The following is a 26945-nucleotide window of genomic DNA, read 5'->3' as shown; positions in this document are numbered from 1 at the left end:
TTTTTATTTATTGTTTAACCATTGTAAATAAAATAAATTACAAACTTATATTACTGCAACTCCGATGATTCACTTAACCGTTTAACCACCTCCACTCATTAATAAATGTATGCAAACTAGGTCAATGGAGATTATTTCTCACAAGTATCACGTCAATCAAAGTTGCGAATTCATAATAACTTATGGAGGTAGTTGTTTGGTATACATAAGATTATATAGACAATAGAAATATCCATGATTTTCTAATTTGGGGAGTTGCTTGGTTGACGGGAAGTGGACAAAATGGGGTATTGAAAATTTCTTGGAAAATTGAAATTCTCACAAAACGTGAAAATTTATTCACCCACCTTCCTTTTTCCCCCTAATGATTCAAAATTCATGGAAAGTGCAAATTCCTTGATGTCAACCAAACAAATTAAAATTATTTTCTAGAAATTACATAAGGGAAATAATTTAATAGGAAATGAAAATTAAACTTCACATAAAACTTAAATTTCCATATATACCAAACAACCACTAAAACACATTTCTATAAATAGCACTCTTCCAATCTCATATTAATTGTTATGTTTAGAAAATAAAATGAATTTAAGGAACATTATTATTTTATTATTTTCCACCTATTATATTACTTTTGATCAACAAATATAAAGTTTAGTGGAACATCTAATGCTCTTATTGTCAAATATTGGATACTTGACAACTATCTTCAGACATCTAAAATTTTTTTTTTTAACAACTACAACGAAACAAAGGTGGTAAAAACTTAACCCTTAATATGGAATCATTACCTCAATCTTTTGGTAAATCTTTGTAAATTAGCCTAATAAGATTTTGTGAATATCTTTAAAGAACCACCGATAAATATGCTAATCTAATTAGGCTTAAATTGAATTAACTTGCAAGTTGCAACGAGCTTCACGTAAAGGTGAGTTAGGGTTGTTTCACTGCAACCAGCCCCCAGAATGAGATCAATCCAGTAAACTGACAGGTAACACAGATCAGGAGCAAAAGCATTGTTTTACAGCCATACTATGGAGATTAGATGCTTCTGTTAACAGTGAATTTCCCCAACAGATAAATACATCTAAATTGACTGAGTCTAGAAAGGGGTCGCACCAGTTAGCGATATAGACAAAGTAGCAAAAGCTATAACTAAATTATCTAACTAACAAGAAACATAACGGCAATCACAAATACAACCTAGCAAGGCCAAGGCTTTCCCACCATTATGCACATCAGAATCCTGTACTCCATACAACAAGTACTATGACAGTAGAGAAAGCCTCAAGAATGGTCAGAGCCACTGTACAACACCACCACTTTAGCACATCAAGATTCATATCAGAAAGCAAAAGCTACCATCGACTATCAGCAATGCACCCTCCTTCATCCTTAAATCCACAATCTGCAAAATTGCAAAGTACATATGAGAATTCACCAAATTCTATGACCCCACAATCCTTTGAGTTTAGACCCATATAAATCATCATAATGTGCGTAGAACTTACAAAATTCTAACAACTAAACCACAAATATAAAATAGGCCAATGAGGAAATGCAACAAGAAAGCATTCTTTTTCATGACCAGAGATGTTGAGAAGTAGACAGGGTATGGCCACTCAACCAATCATTAGCACAACTACTCGTCTGTTTTCTTTTAACTTCAATTTTTATAATTTGCAATTCTTATTCTTTTGAGATTGTGTGTTTGTGTGTGTGTGGGGGGGGGGGGGGGGATTCAAGCTATGCCAACCCATTATTAATTTTTTTACCTTGATATTTCACTAGCTTCATCATCAGATATCGACTACCAAGTTGGGACTTAGGAGCGAAAAAGTTGGAACATAAAAATATAGATAATCAAACACATAACAGAAGAAATCAATAACAAGTAGAGCTTGAACATACAAAATTTTTGAACATAGAGAAGGAAAACATTAGAAGTTTAGAACACAAATAAAATTCAAACTGACCAGATATATTTTCAAGTTTGAACATTGACAATAATTTTTTCTTCAAAACAAAGCAACGAATAGCTTTTGAACATTTTGATTTTCAAATACTTGAATACAGAAGTTTTTTTGGCTATGCGCAAATCTATAACACGTATATATTGTTTTACCTATATGTTCAAAAACTATGATACCAAATGCTATGACCTCAGTTCGAATTCTTGATATCACTTAGAAGGGCCACATAGCACCAAAAAGTAAACTCCAACTCAAAAAAAAGGGGGTGGGGAGAGTGAAGGGTTCAGGCTGCCCCAAAATTAATTGACATCACAAAAATGTTGTAGATTTTTCTGGTGTCAGTTTTATATAATGATTTTTTTTTATTCACAACACACTTCATTCCTCCATTTCTAAATACACTCAACAATCTTGCTTACACAGTATCTAATGCCCTACTTTGTTCCTTCTTGATATCTTTAATTATATGTAAGTAAAAATTTGAAAAAGTTGATTACATGAAAGTATACAATAGGAAGAATCAAATAAGATCACACTTCAAGATTTTTTTCTCTTAGTTCGTGAGACAATAGGGGATAAGGTTGGTACATGAATAGTGGTTACTATACAAATGCTGCATGTATTGAGAAACATAGAAAGTATATATCAGCGGATTCACTCCCATATTTAACACTCATGACATACACATTCAAATTTGCAGAAGAATTGACGAAAAAATAGTGAAGTCAAACGTGTAAAAGCATATAAATGACTCGGACAGAAGTTTGCGTGAAGAAGAAACTTTCTGCTCTTGTCACTTGATAGATATTGAAACACTTGCAAAACATGATTTCCACCCTAAGACTTAAATCACTGGATAATACTAATATAATACCTTGGTAGGACTAAACGAGGCAGATAGAGTCAAACAGTCAAAATCATTATTTAGACAAGAGACATTCTTTTCAATTATCTGTCTTCTTTGTTTCATTAATGGGAATATGATGCTAAAACTCACATACAAGTGTATAAATCCAAGGGTTCGAGATGGAATCTTTTAACGTGAAGTTCGGGTTACCTGGTTAATAAGTTTCCAAGTGTAGCATATTCTTGTAAATGTCTTTTAGTTTCTACAAAAATAGAAGAAAATTCTTAATCTTTACCATATTCTTCCCTTACTCAGTATTTTTTATCATATTTCTTTCTTCCTTTCAACAACAAGATTAATGAAATAGCCATATTGACCTGTGTTTCTCAAATCTCACTCTACTCATGGCTCACACTGCCCCTAGTAAACCTCCTCCATATCATGTTGCTTTCCGAAAAAAGACACCCTGTTTACGTGCTTCTCTTTGCACAACAATGGCTGGCCTCTGATAGCCAGTCAATGATATAAGCAGGGGCCTACTCCTCTTGTGCAACTAAAATCCCGAATATTCTCCGTCTTTACTCGTGAACATTTAAAGTACTCAAGATTATTTAAGAACAAAAAAATTTAACCAGTGATCACCTAGAAGTACAAATATTTGGAGATAACGTGATAAATGAGATAACGTGATAAATGAAGTTTTCATATTCTTTCTTTCCCTAATATGACAGATATGAGAGGGTACCGGGAGCATTACTTATTATCCACTTGAGTGCCTACTGTATAATTATTTCCATTAAAAAGACAAGCAGATAAGTTTCAAATACAGACATATAAACAGTTACATGCGACATCAAACACAGAATGTTCCAAAATAATCTGATCAGAAAATTACCTAAACAGAGAGCTGAAAATCCCCTGATATTGCCTGTGCCCATTTCTCAGGTTGAGGAAGTATCACTGTCAGAATCTACAATAGTTTGCAATAATATTCAGAACAATAAAATAAAGGTTATACATAAACTTCAAACAATAAGCCCAAACTGACTGACGCTGGAATGCATCTTTGTAACTCAGAACCGAGAATAATTGGGGAAAAAATTGTTTACAACAACAATTTAACAGTACCACTGGAAGAGGATCCAGAACCACTGCTTGAGCTTCTTGAACTGTTTGATCTGCTTGCAGTGCCAGCTTGCTTTTCACGTTGAACAGGAGGCAATAAAATATCATTTGTTTCTTCTGCTCCATATATTACAAAAAAAAATATGTATAAGACATGATAGATATGTCAAGACAAAAGAAACTGTAGAAGACCTTAACAAAAAGATGTTGAAAGCTAATAGATATGTCTAGACAACTATATTTATAGAATGTGTGTACCAGCTTTATTCTCCTTTGATTCATTCAAGATGGATGGAGCTTCATTCTGCATGCAGATATGACAATAATAGATCAGACTTCAGAGAAGCTAGGAGGGAAATATGATATTGTACAATGAAAACGAGGAAAATAACGGAAGCACTTTGTTTTCACCTTTCCTACAATTTGCTCAGCATCACCTGTACCCTGGCTCAGCTCAGTTTTTTTCTTTATCTTGCTCATATTCTTTTTATAGTTCATCACAAATCTGTCCAGCTCCCAAAGAGTCTCGGTGTCAACACTATCAATGTCCACCTCAATCTCGTCATCATTTTGACAGAGTGAAGGATTCCTTTTCCTAATAATCTGGACAACATTGTCAAGCTTCTCGGAAGGTAAATTTTGCAAGTCAGTGCTAAGCTTCTGCTTCTCCACATATGTCATGTCACGCTTATGTGGATCTTTTGCCTTTGGCTTTTTGGGAACAGGAGTCCTGCCTGTTGGCGTAGAATTCGGGTTTTTGGATTTCACAGCACCAGAATTTGTCATAGATTCTGATTTGTCCAATGTCCGGGTCATATCAGCAGGAGGCGGAGGCAATGGTGTAGCTTGAGGAGCCTTTCTCGATGTTGGAGTTAGAAGACTGCCCTCATTGTCCGCAGCAGCTCTGAGCTCTCGCATATATTCTGCCTCTACACTGCTCCACTTCTCCTCAAACATCTTTGACAGTATCTCAGCCATTATATAGACATCATGCCCTTTTGGATTATATGTCATTGCATTATGAAAGGTGAGTCTGACATCCTCAGCAAATTCTTTAGGAGATTTGTACCAATTGGTATTTAGCCTAGATTTCACAGTACCCAAGTCCATAGGATGCTTAATAATAGTAAAATAATCATGTAAACCAAGGGCCTTGACATCAACAGGGGTATTAAAGACCCATCCATGCTTGTGCTTCATTACCTTATCCAGCAACAAACTACAGTTCTTAAATACCTTACTCAAAGAGTTGCTCATTCCAATTCCAGACCCCGAATCCCCATTCTTTTTCCCCATGCCTTTTGACTTCTTGTTCTGCTCCGGAGGTGGGATCCTTTCCTTTCCCAGAATGAATTCCGAACTCTGATAGAACGGATTTGCTTTAGGGGTTCTCTTCTCCTTCTCCACGTTTTCACTGGCACCTTGACTATGTTCTGGTACAGTAATACTCAGCTGGTCAATAGGCCTACTGTCATGCCAACCCACCGAACCAACCTCAGAGTGAACTCTTTTCAACTTCCCCACATCATTGTTCCCATCATCCACCAAAGACCTTAAACTACTACCACTACGTTCCAGCTTCTTCACCAAACTCCTCACTGAATTAAGCTCACCCTCAAGCTTCCTTCTCAGTTCACGCCTCTCCTTCTTTGTCTTATGCGCCAAATTAATCGAAACACGAATATCAACCGGGGAAAACCCTGCCCCACTTATCCCATTCCCCAAATGCATATCACGACGAACAGGATTACTGCCCCCTCGGTGGACACGATTCAACGACGAAGAATCGTCAGAACCCACCTCAAAACCAAGCTCCTTCCCGAAATTCAACTCTTGTGAACCCAAATTTGATGATTTTTCAATAGGTATATTTGTTTTGAGCCCTTTAAAAGATTTCCTACTATAAACTTTACTATCAGCCCAATTTTTCCTATCCTTGGAAAAACCACCACTACCACCCTCTCCACCAGCAACCCCAGTTGCCATAAACCCACCCAAACCCTCCAATCAAAATCCAGCCCCTAAAAGAAACCCTAATTCTTAGACCATCTTCAAACTCAAATCAAAGTAAGAACCAAACCCTAGAATTTCAAATTTAACAAAATTAAGTAGCAGAAATCACTAAAAAAAAGCAAGAGTAGGGTTTAAAACTTAAAAGAGTAAATATTTAGGGTTTTAGAGAAATTTATACCTGAACAATTACAAGAATTTCTTCGATCTTCAATTTCTCTCTCTACTTTCTCTCTCCAGTCGTCGAGGTGAGAAGAACGGTGGAGTACAGTAAAGTTGGGAGTTGACTAAAGCTTGTAAGAAATGGCGCGTGGAAATGCAACGGGTAAAATTGGACAGCAACTTCATTTTCAGGCATGTGCTTTTCACGTGATAACTCGTCACAACTTCTGAGGTTTGGATGATGTTATTGCATGTCAGTTTTGGGCGTGTGTGCTTTACTGTTATTGTGGGCGCGTTGTACGTCGAAATTTTAGAAAGATACTATTTTCTTTTGACGAGCACTAAGATCTAGGATAATGACGAAGTAAGTCATTTTGGTCCCAATTTGAGGAATGAGCCTAGATTTTTGGCCCATGGATTTTGGTTTTCCACTACATAAGTGGTTTTTCCTGAAGAGTGTGTTATATTTTCTTGTTATATAAGTGAAAAAAAATTGGACAAAGAAACTAATTTCATTTTTTTTCAATTCAAAATTATTATTATAACAAAAAAAAGAGGTTGGAATACAAATAATGACTACAAGTCCTCCAAAATACACCAAAACTACACCAACAAACAAGTTTAAGTAATCAACAAAGCTCTTTCATTGTCTTTGCAATTACAAGCACCCCGAAAAATAATCTCCTAAATTAGCCCTCGAGGTGCAATACAAGAATCCACCGACACTTTGTTGTTTTTCTGCAGCCAAATAGAGTAAATGATTTCAATGAACAACATAACATATACTATGCAATTAATACTTTTGCTATGAACTTTGAACGAGATGTTCACCATGATGGGGAGTACTTTATTTTCCCTTCCAGAAAGAAAAAAATGCATAAGGGACCATCCTTTTGTTGCGGCATGCTCTTAGCTCTTCTACATTCTTCATCAAGTGATGCACCTATTGACTCATAACCAGTCTACTAAGCAAGCCTCTCCAAACGTCATCAGCATAAGTGCACTGAAAGAAAGACGCTGAACAAACTCTTGAGCATCATTACATAAATAACACATTGTGTTACAAGCTATTTTCCACTTGATGAGTCTATCAGCGGTAGCAATCCTGTTCTGAAGGATTAACCACGGGATAAATTCACTTTTTGGGCTTGCTTTGTTGTTGCAAATTAACCTTCTCCGGTTAACTCTTTGAACATCTTCATGAAGATTGTTGTAGGCCTTTTTGATATTGAATTTACCAGCAACCATTACAACATCTTAACCACCAACTATATCCAAAAGAATTCATTCTATCTTATAATATAATATTTGTATTATTCTCTCTAAAGTGTTCCAAAATATTGTTATTGTCTTTTTTATTTTTTAGGAATTTTTCACAAGGTACCCCTGAGTTTTACGAAATTCATGAGGTACCCCTACGGTTTCAAAAATTCATTGGGTACTCTTTAAGTTTGCATATAATGTACCAAACACCTTCAATAACTTACTGGTGTTTATTATGTTAACTTAAATAACCCAAAATCAGTTGACCCATATCCTAATTCCCTTAATATTTCATATTATGTCTGATAAAGTCTTTCAAAAGCAGACAAAATTTTCTAATAGGTACTTAGGTCATTATTAAAACTAGGAAAATTTCATCTAGTACCACTCAATTTTTGTAAATTTCATATGGTGCCCATATTTTAAGAATTGTCCAACTAATATCACTATAATTACACCCTATTTGCTACCATGACAATATAGTTAATAAAAAACTAGAAAATGGTAAGTTAGCTTAGTTTAACTAGTAATCTAACTTTCCTCCCTCATTTAACATCCATTCCTTTTAAACGTATGCTTCCCTCCAAAAGCTAAAACTTATTTAGCCGTCGAATTGTCAAGATTACTACTAGCTCTTTGCTTAATATGAAAATTTTCAAGAGCAATATGAATATATATCTTATCTCAATATTCAAGCATCAGATTTAAATGCTTTTACTTGAAAGCATATTACATAGTAATAAAGCGAAAAGCGTTGCATATGCTAATGTTGCATCCACCGTCATACCTCTCGCCAAGGAACCCGACATACTCCTACGACTTCTTGAATGAGGCCACGGTAAGACGGTCGGCCTCAGCCTTTGCATTCTCCACAGCAACTGTCATCTCATCAGCCTTCAACGTAAGCTCCAACTCCTCTTTCTTCTTCTTGGCCTCCTCCGGCTCTTCAGCCTTCAAGCGCAGGCCCGTCAACTCCTTGTCGGCCTCAGACTTGGCCGCCTTCTCATCTTTTAAATCAACTTGTAGCTGGTTGGCTCGAGAAACAGCAGTGTCGCTAGCGAGCAGCTTCCAGCGCTCTCGGCCACACGCTGGTACTCAACGTACTGCGCTATCAGCTCCACAACAGAGTTATTGGCCTGCAACAGAGAATGAGAAAAAAATATTAAAAAAGAAAAAAAAAGAGAAATGAAGTCACTTACCACTGCCAAGTCATGGGCCACTAGCTTATCAGCCGGACAGTCAATCGGCATCTGGAGCCCTTTCAGACGGCGGTACCCCAAAGTGCCGCCATTAGCGGGAATGTCCACAAAGAGAGACTCATCCTCCCTCACATCCCAAGGTAGTCGATATATTTGACCGGGAGTAGTTGGGGGGCGAGCATGGGAAGCCGTAACAACAGCACAAAGGGGCACCTCCTTTTTCTCAATCCACTCCCAGACCCGAGAACAGATTCTCGGACCAAGATCTGAGAGGAAACTCGGGACGCTGAGAATCTCATAGATCCTCTGGCGCATGGAAGAGCCAGACCCAAGTGATGTCCCCATGCTATTTGCAATATCAAGGGGAGACGTCCGGGAAATAGCAGGAGTGGACTCCCGGACCGGAGAATTCACCGTGACCTCGAGGTCGGTAGCAGGCGCCTTTGCAGAATTAACTTCTATAGTTTGACGTTTTCGGTGGCCCTCAACCTCAGGCTCCCGTTGACGCCTGCGGTCAGTGCTGCCACCCCCTGTTGACCGGGACTTGAACACCGGACCGAGAAGGAGTTATCTCCCCCAGACCAGGAGTACGGCGTTGCGTCCGCCCGACGTAGCGTGCAACCCGGCCAGCTGTACGACCACCGCGACCGGCATTCCTATCGGCACCTCGCGGACCACCAATTAGTCCGTGAATGGTGTCGTAGTAAAAAATGGGATCCTCAGGAGTTTTTTGACATTGGCCTCAAGCTTTCGTCTAAACCCAGCTCCTCGAGATCCAACTAACGCCACCTGAAAAAGAGGCAAATCAAGATAGATCAGTGTCGGTAGTAGGGAACAATAAAAAAAATTAAACATTCACAAAGAACTATGTCGGACCAAAAGATAGGCTACACACCTTGTGGGTGAGTCTGACATAAGAAGAGAGCAGACAGAGGCTCATTGCCGAGAATATACTTGGCATGAGGAAGGCAAGTGCAGGGCACCCGTGTCTCAGACTCGTCACCCTCCCCAGCCTCTGGTTTCGACTCAAAATATTCGAAGGCCTCCTGTTCGGCCTCGGACAAACCATAGGAAGGCACATCCTCCATCCTAGGATATGACTTTGTAAAGTGCCGGCGAAGAGGAAAGTCGACCGGGACCGTGAGCCAATAGAAAGCTCCTTGCCAGCCTTTCAACCCGCTCATCTTGGGGTAGAAAGTCATTTTTATCCTTGACTGTCATCAGAGACCACCATCCCTTCTCAGCAGAACCATTTCGTCGCAACCAATGAAGACGACAGAAGAGGTTGAGGGTCTCCGGATAACCCAAGTATCGATCAAGTTCCTCACGGCCAGTGGGGTTAGTTGAGCAAGGCAGACGTTGAAAGCCTTCAAAATCTTCACCAGAGCCGGAACTCAAAATCGTGGGCGTAAACAGCTATGTGCCTTGCCAGACAATTAATTACTTTCGATCCCTCAGCCGGGATTACAAGGTTATACTCGGACGGGAGAGCATATAATTCCTTAGCTACTCCGCAAAAGTCCAGCTCCAAAGCGGCTGCCCGCTAAACTTTACAGATGACAATGTTCTTAGGACCGTGGCTGTCATCTAAGGGAAGCCATATCTCATAATGGAGAACGCCATCGCGGTTAGGAATAGGTTTCGGATGGGAAGAAGGAGGCATACTGAAACTCTCGCCAAGAGCGATATCAGTCCGACGAGGGGCCGGATCCCGACCAGAGGTAGAAGGGGTAGCGCCAGTCTCATCCATGCTGGCAATGGAGTCGTTGTCGGAACCTAAATCAACAACAGGAGTAGAATCACGGGCAAGTCGGTCGTAAAAGCTAGTGTCCGTCATTACCCCGGCATCGGCTAGGCTATCTAACCAAGCATGCTCCCTCAGAGGCTGAACATCGAGGCCGGGAACGACATCAGGAGGAGGATTCCTCACGACCCTACGGGCTAAAATTTGGTTCCTTAATTCCCTAAGTGTCTGATTATCCCTACTCATCTTAGCGAATAGATATTGTGAAGTCAGGTTCTCTTGCTCAGGAGTACAACGATCATTAAGAAATTTTGACCTAAGTTCTTTGGCCATGTCGGCCGTAAGGGGAAGGTCAACTAGGAGACGAGTGCGCCCATCCCTTGGGCTAGAAACGGAGGAACTTTGTCCGCCATCAAGAGAAGGGGAGGAGGTTTCACTTTCGGTCACAAATTTATTACTCAAGGTATTTTGACTATCTGAGCGGTCTGACATATTTCTAAGGGAGAAAAAGCAGCAAAAAACCAAAGAGTTAAAAAAGGGGTACCTGAGAAAGATTTCGCCGGAAAAGTGGAAGCAAACTCCCAAGAACTACCAAAAAGGCGCTCCACGAAAAGCAGCAGATGAAGCAAGAGCTTGCCGAAAACAATGTCAAAATAGAGCCAGAAAACCCTCGAAGCAGAACCCGGAGGAAAAGAACCGAAATTTGTCGAAATTTGTGGAAATCCTTCCAAAAAAGGGAAGGAAACGCAAGAAAGTGACTCTTTTGAGAAAGTTTGAGGTGAAAAAAGTGTTCTTTAGCCGCAAAATAGTAGCTTAAAGTTCGAAAAAAAAGTGAGAAAACCATAGAAAAGGTTCAAGAAGAAGAAGAAGTAGAATGGAAAATGAAAAGAAAAGGAATTTGGCTTTTAAATACCAGAATGAACGGTGGAAATTAAAAGACGCATCAAATGCTTTCATGGATCGATGCCAAGTGTCCCCCACACAACATACCCTAATAAAAGGGGAAAAAACGAGCGGGATTCCAGAACTCGTAATGATTACACCTTTTGAAATCCACAACTTATCCCATGTCAACATGTGGCAACATCAGAGGCCTGATTACAAGAAATGCAAAAATTCATCCACGTCATTAGAGCAAACACCGGTGACGGTCACGACCGCCAACGATGCTGGGGGGCTAGTTGTATGGGCATTACCCAAGTCTGCTGGCGAACATTCAGTATGACCGACAACACAGGTCCAGGACGCGAACTCATAAGAAGGAAGTCGATGTTTCCTTGTCTTGAGACCGGGACTGCCGTCGCGGCCACCGAAGAGGACAAAACAAAGGGAATCTTCTCTCTGAAAAATTCATTACAACCATACATGTGTCGAAAGATATATCCTGTCAGGTGAATAGTACGCCTATAAATAGCCAAACAATACTAATTTTGCAGGTACACTCTCTCTCATACTAAAAATAGCTTATCTCTCTCTCTAAGTTTTCTTTCTCTACAATCCTTATCGGACATTAGCTGACTTGAGTGTCGGAGGGGTTTTCCTCACAACCACCCCGAGGGTAGCTCACGTTTGTTCTTGTGCAGATCACTACTCCCGGGTAACCCCCATTACTGACGGACACCTCTTGGGTGCGCCATCGTTTCACAACCGAAACACTGTTGTAATTGATTAGATATTTATATGCTTCTAATTTTTTGCCATCCTGACATACTTTTCTCTGTTTTGTGCAGTGTGTAGCATCTCACCCTGATACTCGAATGCTATTTTTAAATAGTGCGTTTCCTAATTATGGGCTTCAATGTAAATGGGAAAGGGCCTTTTGTGTTTGTATTCCAGAACATTTGGTTTAGAAAGGTATTTCATATATGCGATAATTATCTCTGCTGGACAAGAAATTCAGAACCAAGTTCTTGATGATTAATGAATAGGGATGTGCTTTTAAATGGATTACTTTGACTGAGCATTGTCAGTCCTCTCTCTACCATGAAGAAGCATGCACATCAGTTGTCAGCTGAATTCTCTTCCTACTCCCTTTCTTTGTTATGCAATCTCTGCCAATATCTTTTTACTGGCGCTTAGTTGCAGACACTTGTAGTAAGAGCTGGGGCTCTAGAACTTCGTGGCTGGCATGGATGTGCTTTTGCTTCCAGTCTGGAACTGAAGTCTGTTATGAGAACTGGGAGGCAATTGTTTCTCTTGCCACTTTACTACCTTTCTCTTCGCTTTCTTCCTCTTTTTAGTGCAAGATCAATTGTAAGCAAATAACTTAGTTTTGGATACCAAAGACTATGCCATTGTGATCTGAAACTATCATGTCCGGCATTGTGCATGTGGCTGGGTTCATGTGCATAGATAATTCGACATTAGAGACATCTTTCTCTCCTAGCAATGAGGGCTTTGATTTTATTTTAACTACATATCAATCTGCTGTTGATGGGTTAACATGACAACTGACAAGAGCCATGTGATCGAGTAATTAGAAAATTTTTCTTTTGCACTCAAGAAATTAAGTCCAAAATTCCAAAGGAGACAAAGTTTTGAAGAAAAATGGGGGTTTGTACATTGACTTGCAGAAGTACATAATGTTATAAAAAAAATTTGATTTCGCTGATTCATCCTCAATATATATTTTCTTTGCAGCCCACTTTCCATTATATTTGTATCCTTTCCTCAATACAAGCAGCAAATCCAGGCCTTTTGAGTACTTGCGGCTAACTAGCTTGGGTGTCATCAGTGCTCCAGTAAAGGTAACATCCCTAGAGTTTTCTCATCTTTTGTCTGATTAATCTTGTCATTGTACTCTTAGGAGGGTTAAGCATTCGAGTATGTTCCAATCAAATCTCGGAAATTCTTCCTGAAGAAAGCCATTGAGCTCAGTTAGCTTTTACTTGCGTTCTTGTTTATAGAACAGACAGATTGGTAGAATGAAGAGAAATTTGTAGAGAATAGAAGAAGACAGAGCCAGGCCCGTCCCTGATCTTTTTGGGGCCCTCGGCAAAATGGTAGATAGGGTCCCCTTCAAAAAATCCGATTTATAATAGAACAAAATAAATGTTTTTTTAGGCAACATTGCAATTTGCAAAAAAAAAAAAATCAAACACACAACACAATACAACACTAAGGGCATAATTTTACAGAGAATAGAGATGGAATGACAACACCTTGAACAACTGAAGTGCTAATATATTTCTGGCAGCAGCAACAACCAATTGCAACTGGAATATGCGAATTTCGACAGCATTCAGCAACATTGCAAGACAACAATTGCGACAACAGCAACCAACTGAATACGTGAATCGTGATAGACTTTGGCAGGCGACAAGCCGGCAACCATGGCCGACTACCGTCTGACGAGGTAGAGGCGCAAAGCCATCCGGCGAGGCGACGGACCCCAACAAAATACTCGACAGAAAAAAATTCGTCGAATACCCGAATCACAATCAAAGAAAAAAATTCCCAAAATGCTTACTTATATTCTTAATTTCATGATATCTTAATAACTTCACTTGATTCAGACTAAATATTATGATTATTGCATTACACAAATTCAATTCTTTAGTATTTAAATTGTAGAAAAAAATTCTTGTTGCCATAATTAAGGAAGGTTAATTGCTTTTTTTTTTTTTGGGGAAATATGGAAAATTTCATGAGTTTAATGGAGGTTGGAGAAAATTTTGGGAATTAAAAGAAGATTTTAATTTGCTTGGAAAGAGAGTGGAGTAGAAGAAGTGAATTGAACCGCTGAAGAAGACGAGGAGTCGCGTTACTGTTTCAGTTTTCAAGAGCGTTCTTCACGCATGTTGACTATTCAGAATTTTGTTTTCATAGTTTTAATTTTTTTTTTTGAGATTGGGCCCCTTATAGACTTGGGCCCTTGGCCTGTGCCCCTCCAAACACCCCTCAGGGCCGGGCCTGGACAGAGCAACAGAAGATAGATAGTTGTAATATTGATAATTCAACCCGCCTAAAACCCCCAAGCTTTTGAGTATCAATAGCTGGATTATTCCAGCAAAAGAAATATAAGAATACTTTTTTGGATGATCTCTAATTTCCTCTCCATAGTTATATTCATAACTTCTTACATCATTTTCTTTCTATGAGTAATGTTTATTGCCTAAGGAAGCTTCTATCAAATTTTCAACTGAACGAAACTGTATTTTTTAGTTCCCCCTTCTTGTGTCTAGAATAGATGAAATGAGCGTGAGGCATGCACTGGGTGGGTTAATTAAGTTAGACTGCTCATTGTAGGTAACTTTAATACCCCGAAACTTAAACTCGTTTTATTAATTACTCCCTCTGTTTCAAAATATAAGGCATTCACGCTTTACGAAAAATTTGCTTTGACCACAAATATCTCTCAAATATGATAAATAAAAATTACAAAAATTATACCGTTGGATTCGTCGTGAAAAATACTATAATAATATTGTTTTTAAAAATTTTCTATCAACATAAATTGAGAGTAATTAACAGTCAAAGTTGGACCTCGAACATCGTGCGTGCCTTATATTGTGAAACGGAGGGAGTACTAATTATGTTTATTAGCAATTTAGCATAATTACATCCTAAATTTTTCCTAAATGATTATGGTTAATATTATTTTCTAAAGTAAACATCTTTACCTTAGTATCACAAAAAAATATTTATTATGATAAATGATTTTGTTTGTATTATAGTTTATCACTTTAATATTTAGATAAAAGTCAAGGTAAAACACTTGAAAATAGCAAAGTTTGACTTTTTGACATCCAAAGAAAATAAGAAAGAAGAAGGAATGGAGAGAGCTTAAATTCAACTTTCCCAAACCAACACAACCGACCACCCCACCACTCTTCTTATTTCTTCTCTGCTTTTGTCTCCCACCTTGCTCCCCAAGGTGTTGAACCACCAATCCCCATTAAAGCCACCTGACACCTCCATTTTGTCTCCAAATTTCTCTATAAAACTGAGCTTTGAAACCACAAGAGAAAATCACAAGTTTTCCTTTCAACTTCTCAGCACACAAAAAAAATCACAAATTCTTCTTCTCTCACTCGTCTTCTCACCACCACCGAGCCACCACCACTGCGCACACTGTTAAACTCAAGAAAATATTGGAACGACTTAGCTTTGTATTGATGATCACACAAGTATATATACGTACAATACAAGGAAACCTAAAACTCCGAAAAGGATATAAGCCTAAAAGATAGGATATTCCAAATATACAAGATATAGGGTAATATATACAAACCCGACTCATTAATACTCCCCCTCAAATTGGAGCATGTAAATCACGAATGCCCAACTTGCGTAAGAGAAAACCAAACTGCTATCGGCCAAGAGCCTTCGTAAGAATATCCGCCAATTGATGAGTCGTTGAGACGTAGGAAGTGGAGACATTACCCTTTAACAACTCATCCCGAACAAAATGACAGTCAACCTCAATATGTTTCGTTCGATCATGGAACACCGGATTTTTGGCGATATGAAGAGCAGACTGACTGTCACAAAACAACTGCATAGGTTTAGAGTGACCAATGCCAAGAGAACACAGTAGAGCTTTCAACCACTTCAACTCACAAGTGGTGACAGCCATAGAACGGTACTCGGCATCAGCGGAAGAGCGAGAGACGGTGGGTTGTTTCTTAGTCTTCCAAGAAACGGGAGAACGACCCAAGAAAACAAGATAGCCTGTCAAAGAGCGCCGAGTCAACGGGCAAGCAGCCCAATCACTGTCACAAAAGGCAGTCAACCGTAAATCTGTCACAGGGCGTAACAAAATACCTTGACCCGGACTACCCTTAAGGTAACGCAAGACACGCAGGGCGGCATCCCAATGAGAGACCTGGGGATCACTCAAAAATTGTGCCAGAACATGCACCGAGTAACTCAACTCTGGCCGAGTGACAGAGAGATAAACTAGCCGACCAACCAACCGACGATATTGATCTGGATATGCGAACGGCTCCCCTGAAACAAGGGCAAGACGATGGTGCTGCTCCATCGGAGTATCAATCGGTTTGCATCCCAACATGCCGGCCTCAATCAGGATATCCAACGAGTACTTGCGTTGAGAGAGAAAAATGCCCTCCGGACTACGAGCAATCTCAACACCCAAAAAGTACTTAAGCACACCCAAATCCTTCATGAAAAAACACTGAGACAGATATGTCTTAAACCGGATAATTGCGGCATGAGAAGACCCGGCAATAATCAAATCATTGACGTAGACAAGGACATGCAACGAAACACTGCCCTGAACATAGCTGAACAAAGAGTAATCAGCGTAGGAATTCTGAAAGCCAAAATTCCGCAGAGCAGTAGACAATTTGGAGAACCATTGTCTGGGTGCCTGTTTCAAACCATATAAAGATTTCCGGAGCCTGCAAACTGTGCCAGGAGAAGGAGTGCCATAACCCGGGGGAAAATGCATATAAACTTCTTCATCCAAGTCACCATGGAGGAAGGCATTATGAACATCCATCTGATGCAATTCCCAATTCAAAGAAACAGCAACGGCAATAAAAAGACGTACCGTACCCATCTTAACAACAGGAGCAAATGTCTCGTTATAATCAACACCTTCAACCTGACGATTGCCACGAACAACCAAACGAGCCTTGTACCGCTCCACCTTGGACTTGTCGGTGTATTTTATTTTATAAACCCAACCACTACCAATCGCCTTCTTACCAGGAGGAAGGTCGACAATGGTCCAAGTACCATTACGCTCAAGAGCATCAAGTTCAGCTTGCATCGCCTGACGCCAAGCCTCATGCTTAACCGCCTCTTTGAAAGAAGACGGCTCCTTTCCCTTGGTAATCGCCATCAAAAAACATCTGTGTCTCATAGAAAATTTATTATATTCAACATGACAAGCTATAGGGAAAGGTTTACCTGAAGAACAAGATGGAGTAGGAGAAACAGTTGATGGAGAGGGGTCTATATTTGCCGTAAGAACAGTATTTATGACATATTAACGATGCCACGAAGGGGGACGTTTCTGACGATCACTACGACGATGACCTTCTGACGAACTCCCCCTCAAATCTGATGACCCAACACCATCGCCAAAATTACCAACTGTAGGAACATCAAGAGAATGAGTATCGGGCTGTCCAAGGGCAAGAGTGGCACCCTCGGACAGCACCGCACCAGGGCTGGCAGCAGCACCAGGCACCCCGGCAGTGGGTACCGCGACCGGGTCGCGGGTGAGAGCTGAGGGCCGCGGGTGAGCCGCGAAAACTGCTGGCAGCAGCAGCGAAGAAGAAGACGCGACAGGGGGTCCGCGGGCTGGGCGTGGTGTGACGCGGAATCCCGCGGGAGGGCTGTGGAGCGGGCTGTGGGTGGCGTGGGCTGCTCACTTTCGACACCCAAAGTGTCATAATCACCAAGTTCATCCTCCCAAATTAGGGGTGAAGCAAAATAGGCTTCCCAAATAGCTCGTTTCTCATCCGGAAGCGAGTGAAGATAGGGGAATTTGTCTTCGAAAAACTGAACATCTCTACTTACAAAAAAATCATTCGTCTCCAAGTCAAACAAACGCCACCCTTTTTTTCCATTAGGATAGCCAACAAAGATGCATTTCCGAGACCGGGAATCAAATTTATCCTTTACACGAGGACGATTTACAGCATAACAAAGACACCCAAAAACACGGATGTTATCATACGAAGGAGCGTGACCAAATAAGCACTCATACGGGGTTTTACCATTGAGAAGAGGTGTAGGAGTCTTATTAATCAAATAAACGGCAGAGAGAACACACTCACCCCAAAAATACTTAGGAAGCTTGGCTTGAAACCGAAGGGCACGAGCCACATTCAAAATATGACGATGTTTACGCTCGACCCTGCCATTCTGTTGAGCCGTGTCAACACACGACGTTTGATGCAAAATTCCCTTTGCAGCAAAAAATGACCCTAAACTGAGAAACTCCTGGCCATTATCACTCCGCACCACTTTAACCATGCGGTGATATTGCGTCTCAACCATAGCACAAAACTCACGAATCAACCGAGCAGTGTCATATTTACCAACCATCAAAAAAATCCAGGTAGCACGAGAAAAATCATCAACAATGGTTAGAAAATAGCGTGCATCACAACTAGACGCAATTTTATTCGGTCCCCAAATATCACAATGTATCAAGTCAAAAATATCAGATGCTTTATTAGAACTTAACGGAAAAGAGTTTCGGGGTTGCTTCCCCATAAAACAAATGTCACAATCAAACAAACAACTAGAGCTAGAAGTACTATGATGACTACTAGTAACACCCGGAAGAGAACGAACAACTTGCATAGACGGATGCCCGAGCCGCCTATGCCACAACAAACTAGCATCTGAAACAACTACTCGATGTGCCTGCAGATTCCGAACACGAACTGGACGAAAAATATAGACCCCATTACACTGCTCCCCCGCTCCAATCAGGTTCCTCAAATTGCGGTCCTGAATGATACATAGCTTGTCAGTGAACATAATAAAATAAGATTGTTTTTCTAATAATTGAGACACAGATAATAAATTGCATTGAAGAGCAGGGACATAAAGAACATTATCAAGAGTTAAACCATCAGACAAAATAACTCGTCCTTCTTTTGTAGCAGTCGTGCTTTTTCCATTAGGCAAACCAACAGGCGAAGAAATATCAGACAAACGAGTAAATAAATCAATGTTACCAGACATATGATTGGATGCGCCTGTGTCAATGAGCCACTCAACAGCATCAAACGTACCAAGTTTAGTGTTATCGGAAGCAGAACCAGACTTGGGACCCTTTAAAGCAGCCAGTAGCTCCTTCCAATGAGTATCAGAAAGCGTAGGAACACTCCCACGATCATAATCGGAAACGGGCTCATTGGCGCCACGAACAGTACTACCAACCGAACCAGCAAAATCACCCCTGCCTTTACCATTCGAGCGACCTCCACGGCTGCCTCGACCACCACGGCCACCACGACCGCCACGCCCCCCTTCAGGGAAGCCATGAAGAGTGTAACAATGGTCCTTATCATGACCAACTCGCTTACAATGACTACATTCCAAGCGATCCGAAGACCGACCAGAAGTGGAACCTGTAGCGTTGAAACCAACAGAGGTAGTAGAAGTGGCCTCATGAGCCGCGGACACAGATTGCTTACGCTCATCAGTAATAATTTTAGCGTAAGCAGCGTTCATAGTAGGCAAGGGATCACTCATCAACAATGTAGACACCACAGGACCAAACTTCTGAGAATCCAAACCAATACAAAACTGATGCAACATCGCAGTTTCATGCATTCTAGCATATTCAGCAGCAGCGGGGCAATTCAAGTAACTAGACAACAGGTTTTGCAGTTTATTTAATTCACCATAATAAATTGCAACAGAACGACCTCGTTGTTTACAATCAGCAATAGCATGCTTAATCTCAAGAATACGAGGACCGTTACCAAGAGAATAACGATCCCGCAAATCATCCCACAATATTTTAGCATCATCAGGAATAATGATAGTAGAACGAATACTAGAATCAAGAGTATTAAAAATCCAAGCAACAATAGTAGAGTTAACAATACCCCACTGACGAAAATCCGGAGACGTGGCAACAGGCTTAGAGATAGTACCATCCACGAAACCGAGCTTGCTCTTGGAGCGCAAGTTGTTGCGAATGGATCTAGACCACTCTTCATAATTGTCCATGGTAAGCAATACAGGGCAAATAACCAACTGGGAACCCTCACTAGGATGAAGATAATAATCCGTGAAAGGCTCATACCTTGATGAAGTAGCGTTTCCCTTCGATGGAGTAGCGTCACCCATCACCCTCAAAAAAAATATGGCCGAGAGAAAGAAAAAAAAAACAGCAAGAGAAAGAATGCTAGGGCACACCAACGCATGCTTTCACAACACCAACAAACCCGACAACCAAACCACGACCGGCGGCACTGAACACTAGCACACCACCGGATCAGCCGTGAGTCGACAACAATCACCGGCTACCAAACCCGACTCGGCAAAACCGAACACAGAGAAGAAGGAAAAAAAATAATTTGTGAAGCAGTAATCTCGTTGCGCGGAAGAAACAAAGAGAAACAAAATTCAAGAACAAACAGGATCGAAAATAATCTCTAATTTAGAGAGGCTTTGATACCATGTTAAACTCAAGAAAATATTGGAGAAAATGGCTTAGCTTTGTATTGATGATCACACAAGTATATATACGTACAATACAAGGAAACCTAAAACTCCGAAAAGGATATAAGCCTAAAAGATAGGATATTCCAAATATACAAGATATAGGGTAATATATACAAACCCGACTCATTAATACACACCAACTTTTGTGCGCCACCACCCTATGACCGACAAAATCACGTCAGTCCCTCGCCAGCGACCCACGCCGCACCTGCAGCCCGTCGCCGCTGTTCTCTCTCTCCTCTTTCCTTCGCTCACTCCTCTACTTCGCGCTTTGCTACTACTCGTGGTTTCCGCTGCTACCGGAGTTTCGAAGACCGACGACCGATGCTGGTCGGTTTCCGCTGCCGACCTCCCATGCTATCGCCTGCATCGCTCGTCGGAGTTCGCTTGACCCGTGTTGTTCGTCCCTACTCGAAGTGAGCATCCGTCTTTCTTTCATTTTTCCCTCTAAATCTGAATTCAAGTTTTATAATGCAAGCCCAATTACTACCTATTGATAATTAGTCTAAGTTGGGCCTAAAAACTGATTTACATTAGTCAAACCAACTCAATTCAATTGTTGCATGTGTATTAGTTGGGCTCAAATCTGATTTTCTTATAATGTTAGTTAAGCTACTTATTAATTAATGGGCTAATGGAGTTAAAGTAAAATTGATTTGCCTAATTAAACTACCTAGTTTATTTTATTCCTTGACTTGTTGGATTAATGAAATAAAGACTAGATTGATTTAATTAGTTTAATTAAGATACTTAGTTTAACTCTTTTAATCGAGCTATTTTATCCCTATGATTAAGTTATGCTATACTAAATTTTTTTAGTATAGGAAATGATTATAAATATTTTTATGTTTAAATTCATTAATTAATATATGTTTATTGGTACGTTCAAAAAAAATGTTTTAAGTATCACAAATCAAAGATGTTTAAATGAATCGACTTATTAATCTCTTGCTTAGTTTCGTTTGAGTAATTCTAAATCATAGGTTATTAGGACATTATGGAGTTATAAAATTGAAGATGGGTTAAGCAAGAATCATTTGGTTGATTAGTGGATATTTTCTAATTATGGGTCTTGTTGCTACAAATTTGAGGAGGTTATATATGACGATTCTTGGAGGCTAAGTTATAATGATACTTAAGGAGTAAGAAAAGGAATAGTGTACGAAGTAACCTTTCTTGTCCAGCAATTATGTGTACGCCCGTATATGCGATTAGGCATAATCTGACCCACTCACATCTTAATGTGGTAGTGTTTGTCTCAAGCCATTTTGTGCTTTTGTTTCCAAGCTATAACATGAGCGAGCTGGGAATCTTTAAGTCTCCAAAATCTAGCTATTTTTATTGGATTGTTTGTGTTGTGTGCTGATCGTTAATCTGATATTTTGGTTTATGTATCTTTGGAGGAACCCTGCATATGAAGAGAAGAGGAGAAAATTGTTACATATTGACTCGTAATGTATGTATGAGAAAAGGTATGTCTTATCCTTACTCTTTTTTTGTACTTTTTTTTGGAGTTATGTTTTAGAAATTATTATAACCCTTTTACCCGAAGTTCATTGTTCGAGGATGAACCTTATTTATCTCTCTTTTCCCCTTAGTTGAAGATGATTATTCGAGGAATTAGCATGGGCATTGTGGCCCCCTTTCGGATCATGGTGCTGGTTTTGTTCAATTATTTTTGGCCGTTATTGCTTGCTTCATGCTAAAAGTTGGTGAATTTAGTTAGTTAATGATTTTTGACAATCTGATCCCAACACTCGGGATCCTTGAACTTTTAAGTAGCTGCATAGTACAATGCCTCTTAAAATAAATCTGATATTGTTCTTTCCTACATGTGTTGCTTCACCTAGATGTGCTCTCGCGCCTAATGTGATTCCTTTTTGTTGTGGCCACTGCCAAGAAATAGGTTCAACATCGTACTGCTATAGCTTATATTGCAACTTAGTTCAATATGTGTCTATATATGTAGATATATAGTTATTTGGTTCTGCATTGGCTCATTTCGTGATAACAACCTATTCATGAGATGAGACAAAACTTAAACTAATAAGTTAGAGGAAACCTGAAAAGAGGACAATTGAAAGTGATAAGTTGCCGAAAATAATAATGTAGCTATTGGTAACTCATTTTAACTACCTGAAATGATAAGTAGCTCAAACATTAATTATGTCGGAATTGAACTCTAGTTATGAATTTTAATTTGTGAACAATGAGTATAAAAGTGTTCATTGAATGAAACAATTATGAACAATCAATTTTCATTAAACTGTAACTCTTTTTTCTTTGATAATTTATCTGATGATGAAAAGTCACATATTCAGCTGCAAATATGTACATATTATGTGCATTAGGATCTCAGACCCTGTTAATAGTTGGTTGAGTCCATAATTGAAACTAATGTAACATTCTCTATATTTATATAAAAAACACAATTTGTATAAAAAATAAATATTATTTTTTTGGGGTTAGAAGGGCTGCGGTTTTGATCTAAATCGCAGCCCTTGCGAGTGAAGGGTTGCGGTAAAAAAACCGCAGCCCCTGCGAGAGAAGGGCTACGATTAAAAACCACAACCTTCCATTTTCCCAAGGGCTGCTACGCCAAGTGTTGCAGCCCAAAAACGTATCCCTTAGGGGTATTTTGACCGCAATCCTTGGCGTTTTTTCCACTAGTGATGTGTAGAGTTGTTGTCTTGCTCCAAGGCAATATGTGTAGAGTTTATGTCATGCTCTAAGGTGATATGTGTAGAGTTTTTGAGCTGCTCCAAGGCAATATCTGTAGAGTTTTTGGCTGTTCCAAGGCGATATGTGTAGAGTTTTTGGCCTGCTCGAAGGCAATATGTGTAGTTGATTGAAAGTGGTCTGCAAACCTAACAGTTTGTGTCTCGTTATTGACGATTTGTGTTTCGTCATTTGATTTTCCTGAGTATTCATTGTTTCTCGAATGATAGGTGTTAGAGAATTTGTAGGATGGTCAAATTGTATAATTTTTTTTTGCAATCTTTTGAAAGTTCGTTGAATTATCGCGCCTGTTGAACCCTAGTTTTGATGATGACAAAGGAACAAAGATGCAAACTAAGTAGTGGACTAATAAGTTATTTAAGTGTATGATTTTTAAGGTATCATTGAAAGGAACAAAGAGAATACTAAGTCAAGGAAGAAATCAAGTGAGGATTTTGAAGACTAAGTGAAGATGTTTCTCTAATTGATTCTGGAGCAGCATTGGAGCAAGAAGAATAAAGCAAGGCGTTTTTATTTCTAGTTCCATTGTAAAGGAACGAGTAATGATGGTAAGGAACGTTGGCAGTTTTATTTGAGAATGATAGTCAGAACAGACGAATTGGCACTAAACAAATCAGTTAAAGGAACTTATAAATAAAAGGAACTAGACTTAGGCTCGAAGCATTATAACGGTTCACTAATGGAAGTTGAGTAGATTATGCCTAAAAAATAGGTTACCGTTTTAATCTAAGAAAAAAATCCGATTTTATGGAAAATCTTTTTAAGGAAAAGATTTCGTTTTTCGAAAAATAAAAAAAATATTATTCGGTTTTTAAAAGGATTTTATTTAAAAGATAATATTTTCTTAAGGATTTAATTTCAGTTTTAATATTAAATCTGTTTTAGATTAAAACTGATTTTCGGATAATGCTCAAGCAATTCCTATAATCTAGGAGTAGGAACTAAAACATGTCCACGTCTAAGAAGTGATCATGGGATCATGGGATTTGTTAAGGAACGTGTTCCTTGAGGGAAGGAACATCATGGGATAATGGTTTTTCACAAATACACGTTTTAATTCCCACGTTCTATATTACTGTCACTATAAATATTGAAGTCTAAGTAAGTTCCAAAGTGTGTCTGACTAAGTGATTTAGTGAGTTTAACTAATTAAGTGTCAGTGCCTTCATTCTCTCATAATAGCCATTTGTTCTTTGCTTACTTACTCTAATTCCACTAAACTTATTTCGATCAATTGTATTTTGGTTTTTGGGGTAAGGGGACTTTGAGTGAAGTTCTGTAAGAGAGAAGCTTTGAGTAAAGCAAGTAAGAGTGAGAAAACTTCGAGTGAAGTTGAGAGGAACTGTTGTTAAGGGAACAGTGGCTCAGGAACTTTAGTTTAGGAACTCAAGGTGTGACTCGAGAATAGAATTAGGTTGTAACAAAGTTGTTTGGCCTAATTAGTGAAAGAGTTGAGTTTAAAATCTCTAGTGGTCGAGGTTGTTTCTTCTTGTTGGGCCCAAGAAGTTTTTCCTCGTAAAAATCCCTTGTGTTCCTCTAGCCTTTTTATTTGTTTAAGTTTAAATTTTCGTAAAAAGTTACATTTATTTCTACACATACAATTCACCCCCCCTATTGAGAGATAGGAAACCCTATTGAGAAAAAGATCCAAGGAACAATGAATACCGCCAAGAAACTTGAGGAAGGTTATTCTACGCAAAGGCCTCCCATGTTCAATGGGAAGTTCTACAACTACTGGAAGAACCGTATGGAGATATTCATCAAAGCTAAAAACTACCAGGTATGGAGAGTCATTGAAGTTGGTGATTTCGAGGTCACAACTATAAATGACAAAAATGAGGTAACTCTAAAACCCCTCTCTGAATATATGACAAAGCTGATTTTGAAAAAATGGAAGTAAATGCCATGGTTATTAAATTGTTGCATTGTGGACTTGGACCCCATGAACATAATAGGATCATGGGATGCAAATTTGCAAAGCAAATATGGGATTTACTAGAAGTAAGTCATGAAGGAACTAATGAAGTCAAAAGATCTATAATTGATTTACTAATGAATCAATATGAACTGTTCTCCATGAAGACCAAGAAAAGCATTCGAGATATGTTTACTCGTTTTACTAACATTATTAATGAGTTAGCTTATCTTGGAAAGTTTATTTCATCAGATGAACAGGTTCGAAAGGTTTTTAGTAGTTTTCCTAAGGACAGATGATGGCTAAAGTCACTACTTTACAAGAAACAAAAGACTTCACTAAGTTCAACTTAGAACAGCTGGTTGGGTCACTTATGACTCATGAGCTTCACCTTGACACTGAATATGGTGAAAGCTCTAAATCAAAATCCATTGCTCTCAAAGCAGATGATGAAGATGACTTTGACTCAGAAGAAGAAGAAGCAGCTCTCATGGTTCGAAAATTTCGAAAGATGTATAGGAACATGAAGAACGGGAAATTCAAAGGTAAAACTAAGAAATTTTCTAACAAAGCTGCTTGTCATAAATGTGGTAGCACAGATCACTTCATCAAGGAATGTCCACTTTGGGAAAATGATAAAACCAAAGAAAGGAACAAGGAACGCTTTGCTGAACGGAACAAAGAATCCAAGGCACCTTTCTCTAAGGCAAACGTTCAAAAAGCAATGATAGCTGCTTGGGGAGATTCAGAGACGGAAGAAGAAGAGGAACAACAAACTGAAGAAACAGCAAACCTTTGCCTCATGGCAAACATTGATGAAAAAGAAGATGAAGAAAAGGTTGAGGTAAGTCAACATGGTCTTGAGTCAGAATTAGATTGTAAAACTAGGCCTGAAATATATGATCTTCTTTATTATGCAATTCTTGAATGTAGAGATGAACGTGAAAAACGTGAACAAACTGAACAAACCCTTAAGGTCTACAAAGAACACATAGAATGGCTTAAGAAAATGAGAACAGATGTTGAAACTAGATTATTTGATTTGTTTGACAAAAACATAAAAATCAAAGAATATTATGAAAGTGTGAAAAATGAAAATTATCTAATCAATTTAGAAATTTCACACTTGAAGGAGTTTGTCCCTGTTCTAAGCTCCTTTGATATAAGATCAACTCCTTTGAAAGGATACAGATCTGAGATTGAAAATTTGAATAAAGAAAAAATTGTTTTAAAGGAACATATCTGCAATCTTAAAAAGGAACTGGTTGTCGCAAGGAACAGAGAGAAAATGATGGCTGTTCCTAAGTGGATTGAGAAACCACAGACCAAAAGAAAAGAAGGTCTCGGTTTTGAAAACCACAAGAAAAGGAACAAGACCAAGAAATATGTTGATCTGCCTAGCGATAAATTTTGTATGTATTATGGAAAGGTAGGTCATTACATAAATTAATATCAACTAAAAACTGAGATGATTGGCAAGAATGTGAAGATAAGTAACAAAAAATGGGTTGTCAAATCAAGTCCTAGTCAAGAACAGGAACCCACGAAAGAAGGGTTCCTACAACTAACAACTAGTTGATTTTTGCAGGTTGGAGTGAGGGGGAACAACACATGCACTAGTAGAATAAATGCTATTTGCTGCGGTCAAAAAGTGGCATATTGCTGCGATTTTGGGCGCGCAACAATTAAGGGGGCAACAATAGGTATTACTTATATTGCTGCGATTTTAAACCGCAGCAATATCTAGAAATATTGTTGCGGTTTTAAGGCCAAATCGCAGCAATATATTTTTTTTTATCAA

The 26945-nt window shown here is 39.1% G+C and overlaps 2 protein-coding genes across 2 annotated transcripts; one reads left to right on the top strand and one right to left on the bottom strand.

Moving 5' to 3' along the window:
* Positions 1–966: 966 nt before the first annotated feature.
* On the bottom strand, positions 967–6340 carry LOC104907170 (transcription factor GTE4). Its single transcript, XM_010696057.4, has 6 exons — positions 6137–6340; positions 4357–6026; positions 4204–4249; positions 3949–4062; positions 3716–3790; positions 967–1408 (listed from the first exon to the last, which is right to left on the bottom strand). The coding sequence occupies exons 2-5, from the start codon at positions 5929–5931 to the stop codon at positions 3762–3764; spliced, it is 1764 nt and encodes a 587-aa protein (XP_010694359.2). The 5' UTR covers positions 5932–6026; positions 6137–6340; the 3' UTR covers positions 967–1408; positions 3716–3761.
* Positions 6341–20628: 14288 nt separating this feature from the next.
* Positions 20629–26945, top strand: LOC130590102 (uncharacterized). The gene is made up of 3 exons (XM_057392045.1): positions 20629–20906; positions 21894–21962; positions 23607–26945. The coding sequence occupies exon 3, from the start codon at positions 25440–25442 to the stop codon at positions 26592–26594; it is 1155 nt and encodes a 384-aa protein (XP_057248028.1). The 5' UTR covers positions 20629–20906; positions 21894–21962; positions 23607–25439; the 3' UTR covers positions 26595–26945.

This window comes from Beta vulgaris, chromosome 9, assembly GCF_026745355.1.
Source record: "Beta vulgaris subsp. vulgaris cultivar EL10 chromosome 9, EL10.2, whole genome shotgun sequence".
Classification (NCBI taxonomy): domain Eukaryota; kingdom Viridiplantae; phylum Streptophyta; class Magnoliopsida; order Caryophyllales; family Amaranthaceae; genus Beta; species Beta vulgaris.
The sequence above is the reverse complement of the archived record's forward strand: the minus strand, read 5'-3'. Positions and strand labels throughout refer to the sequence as shown.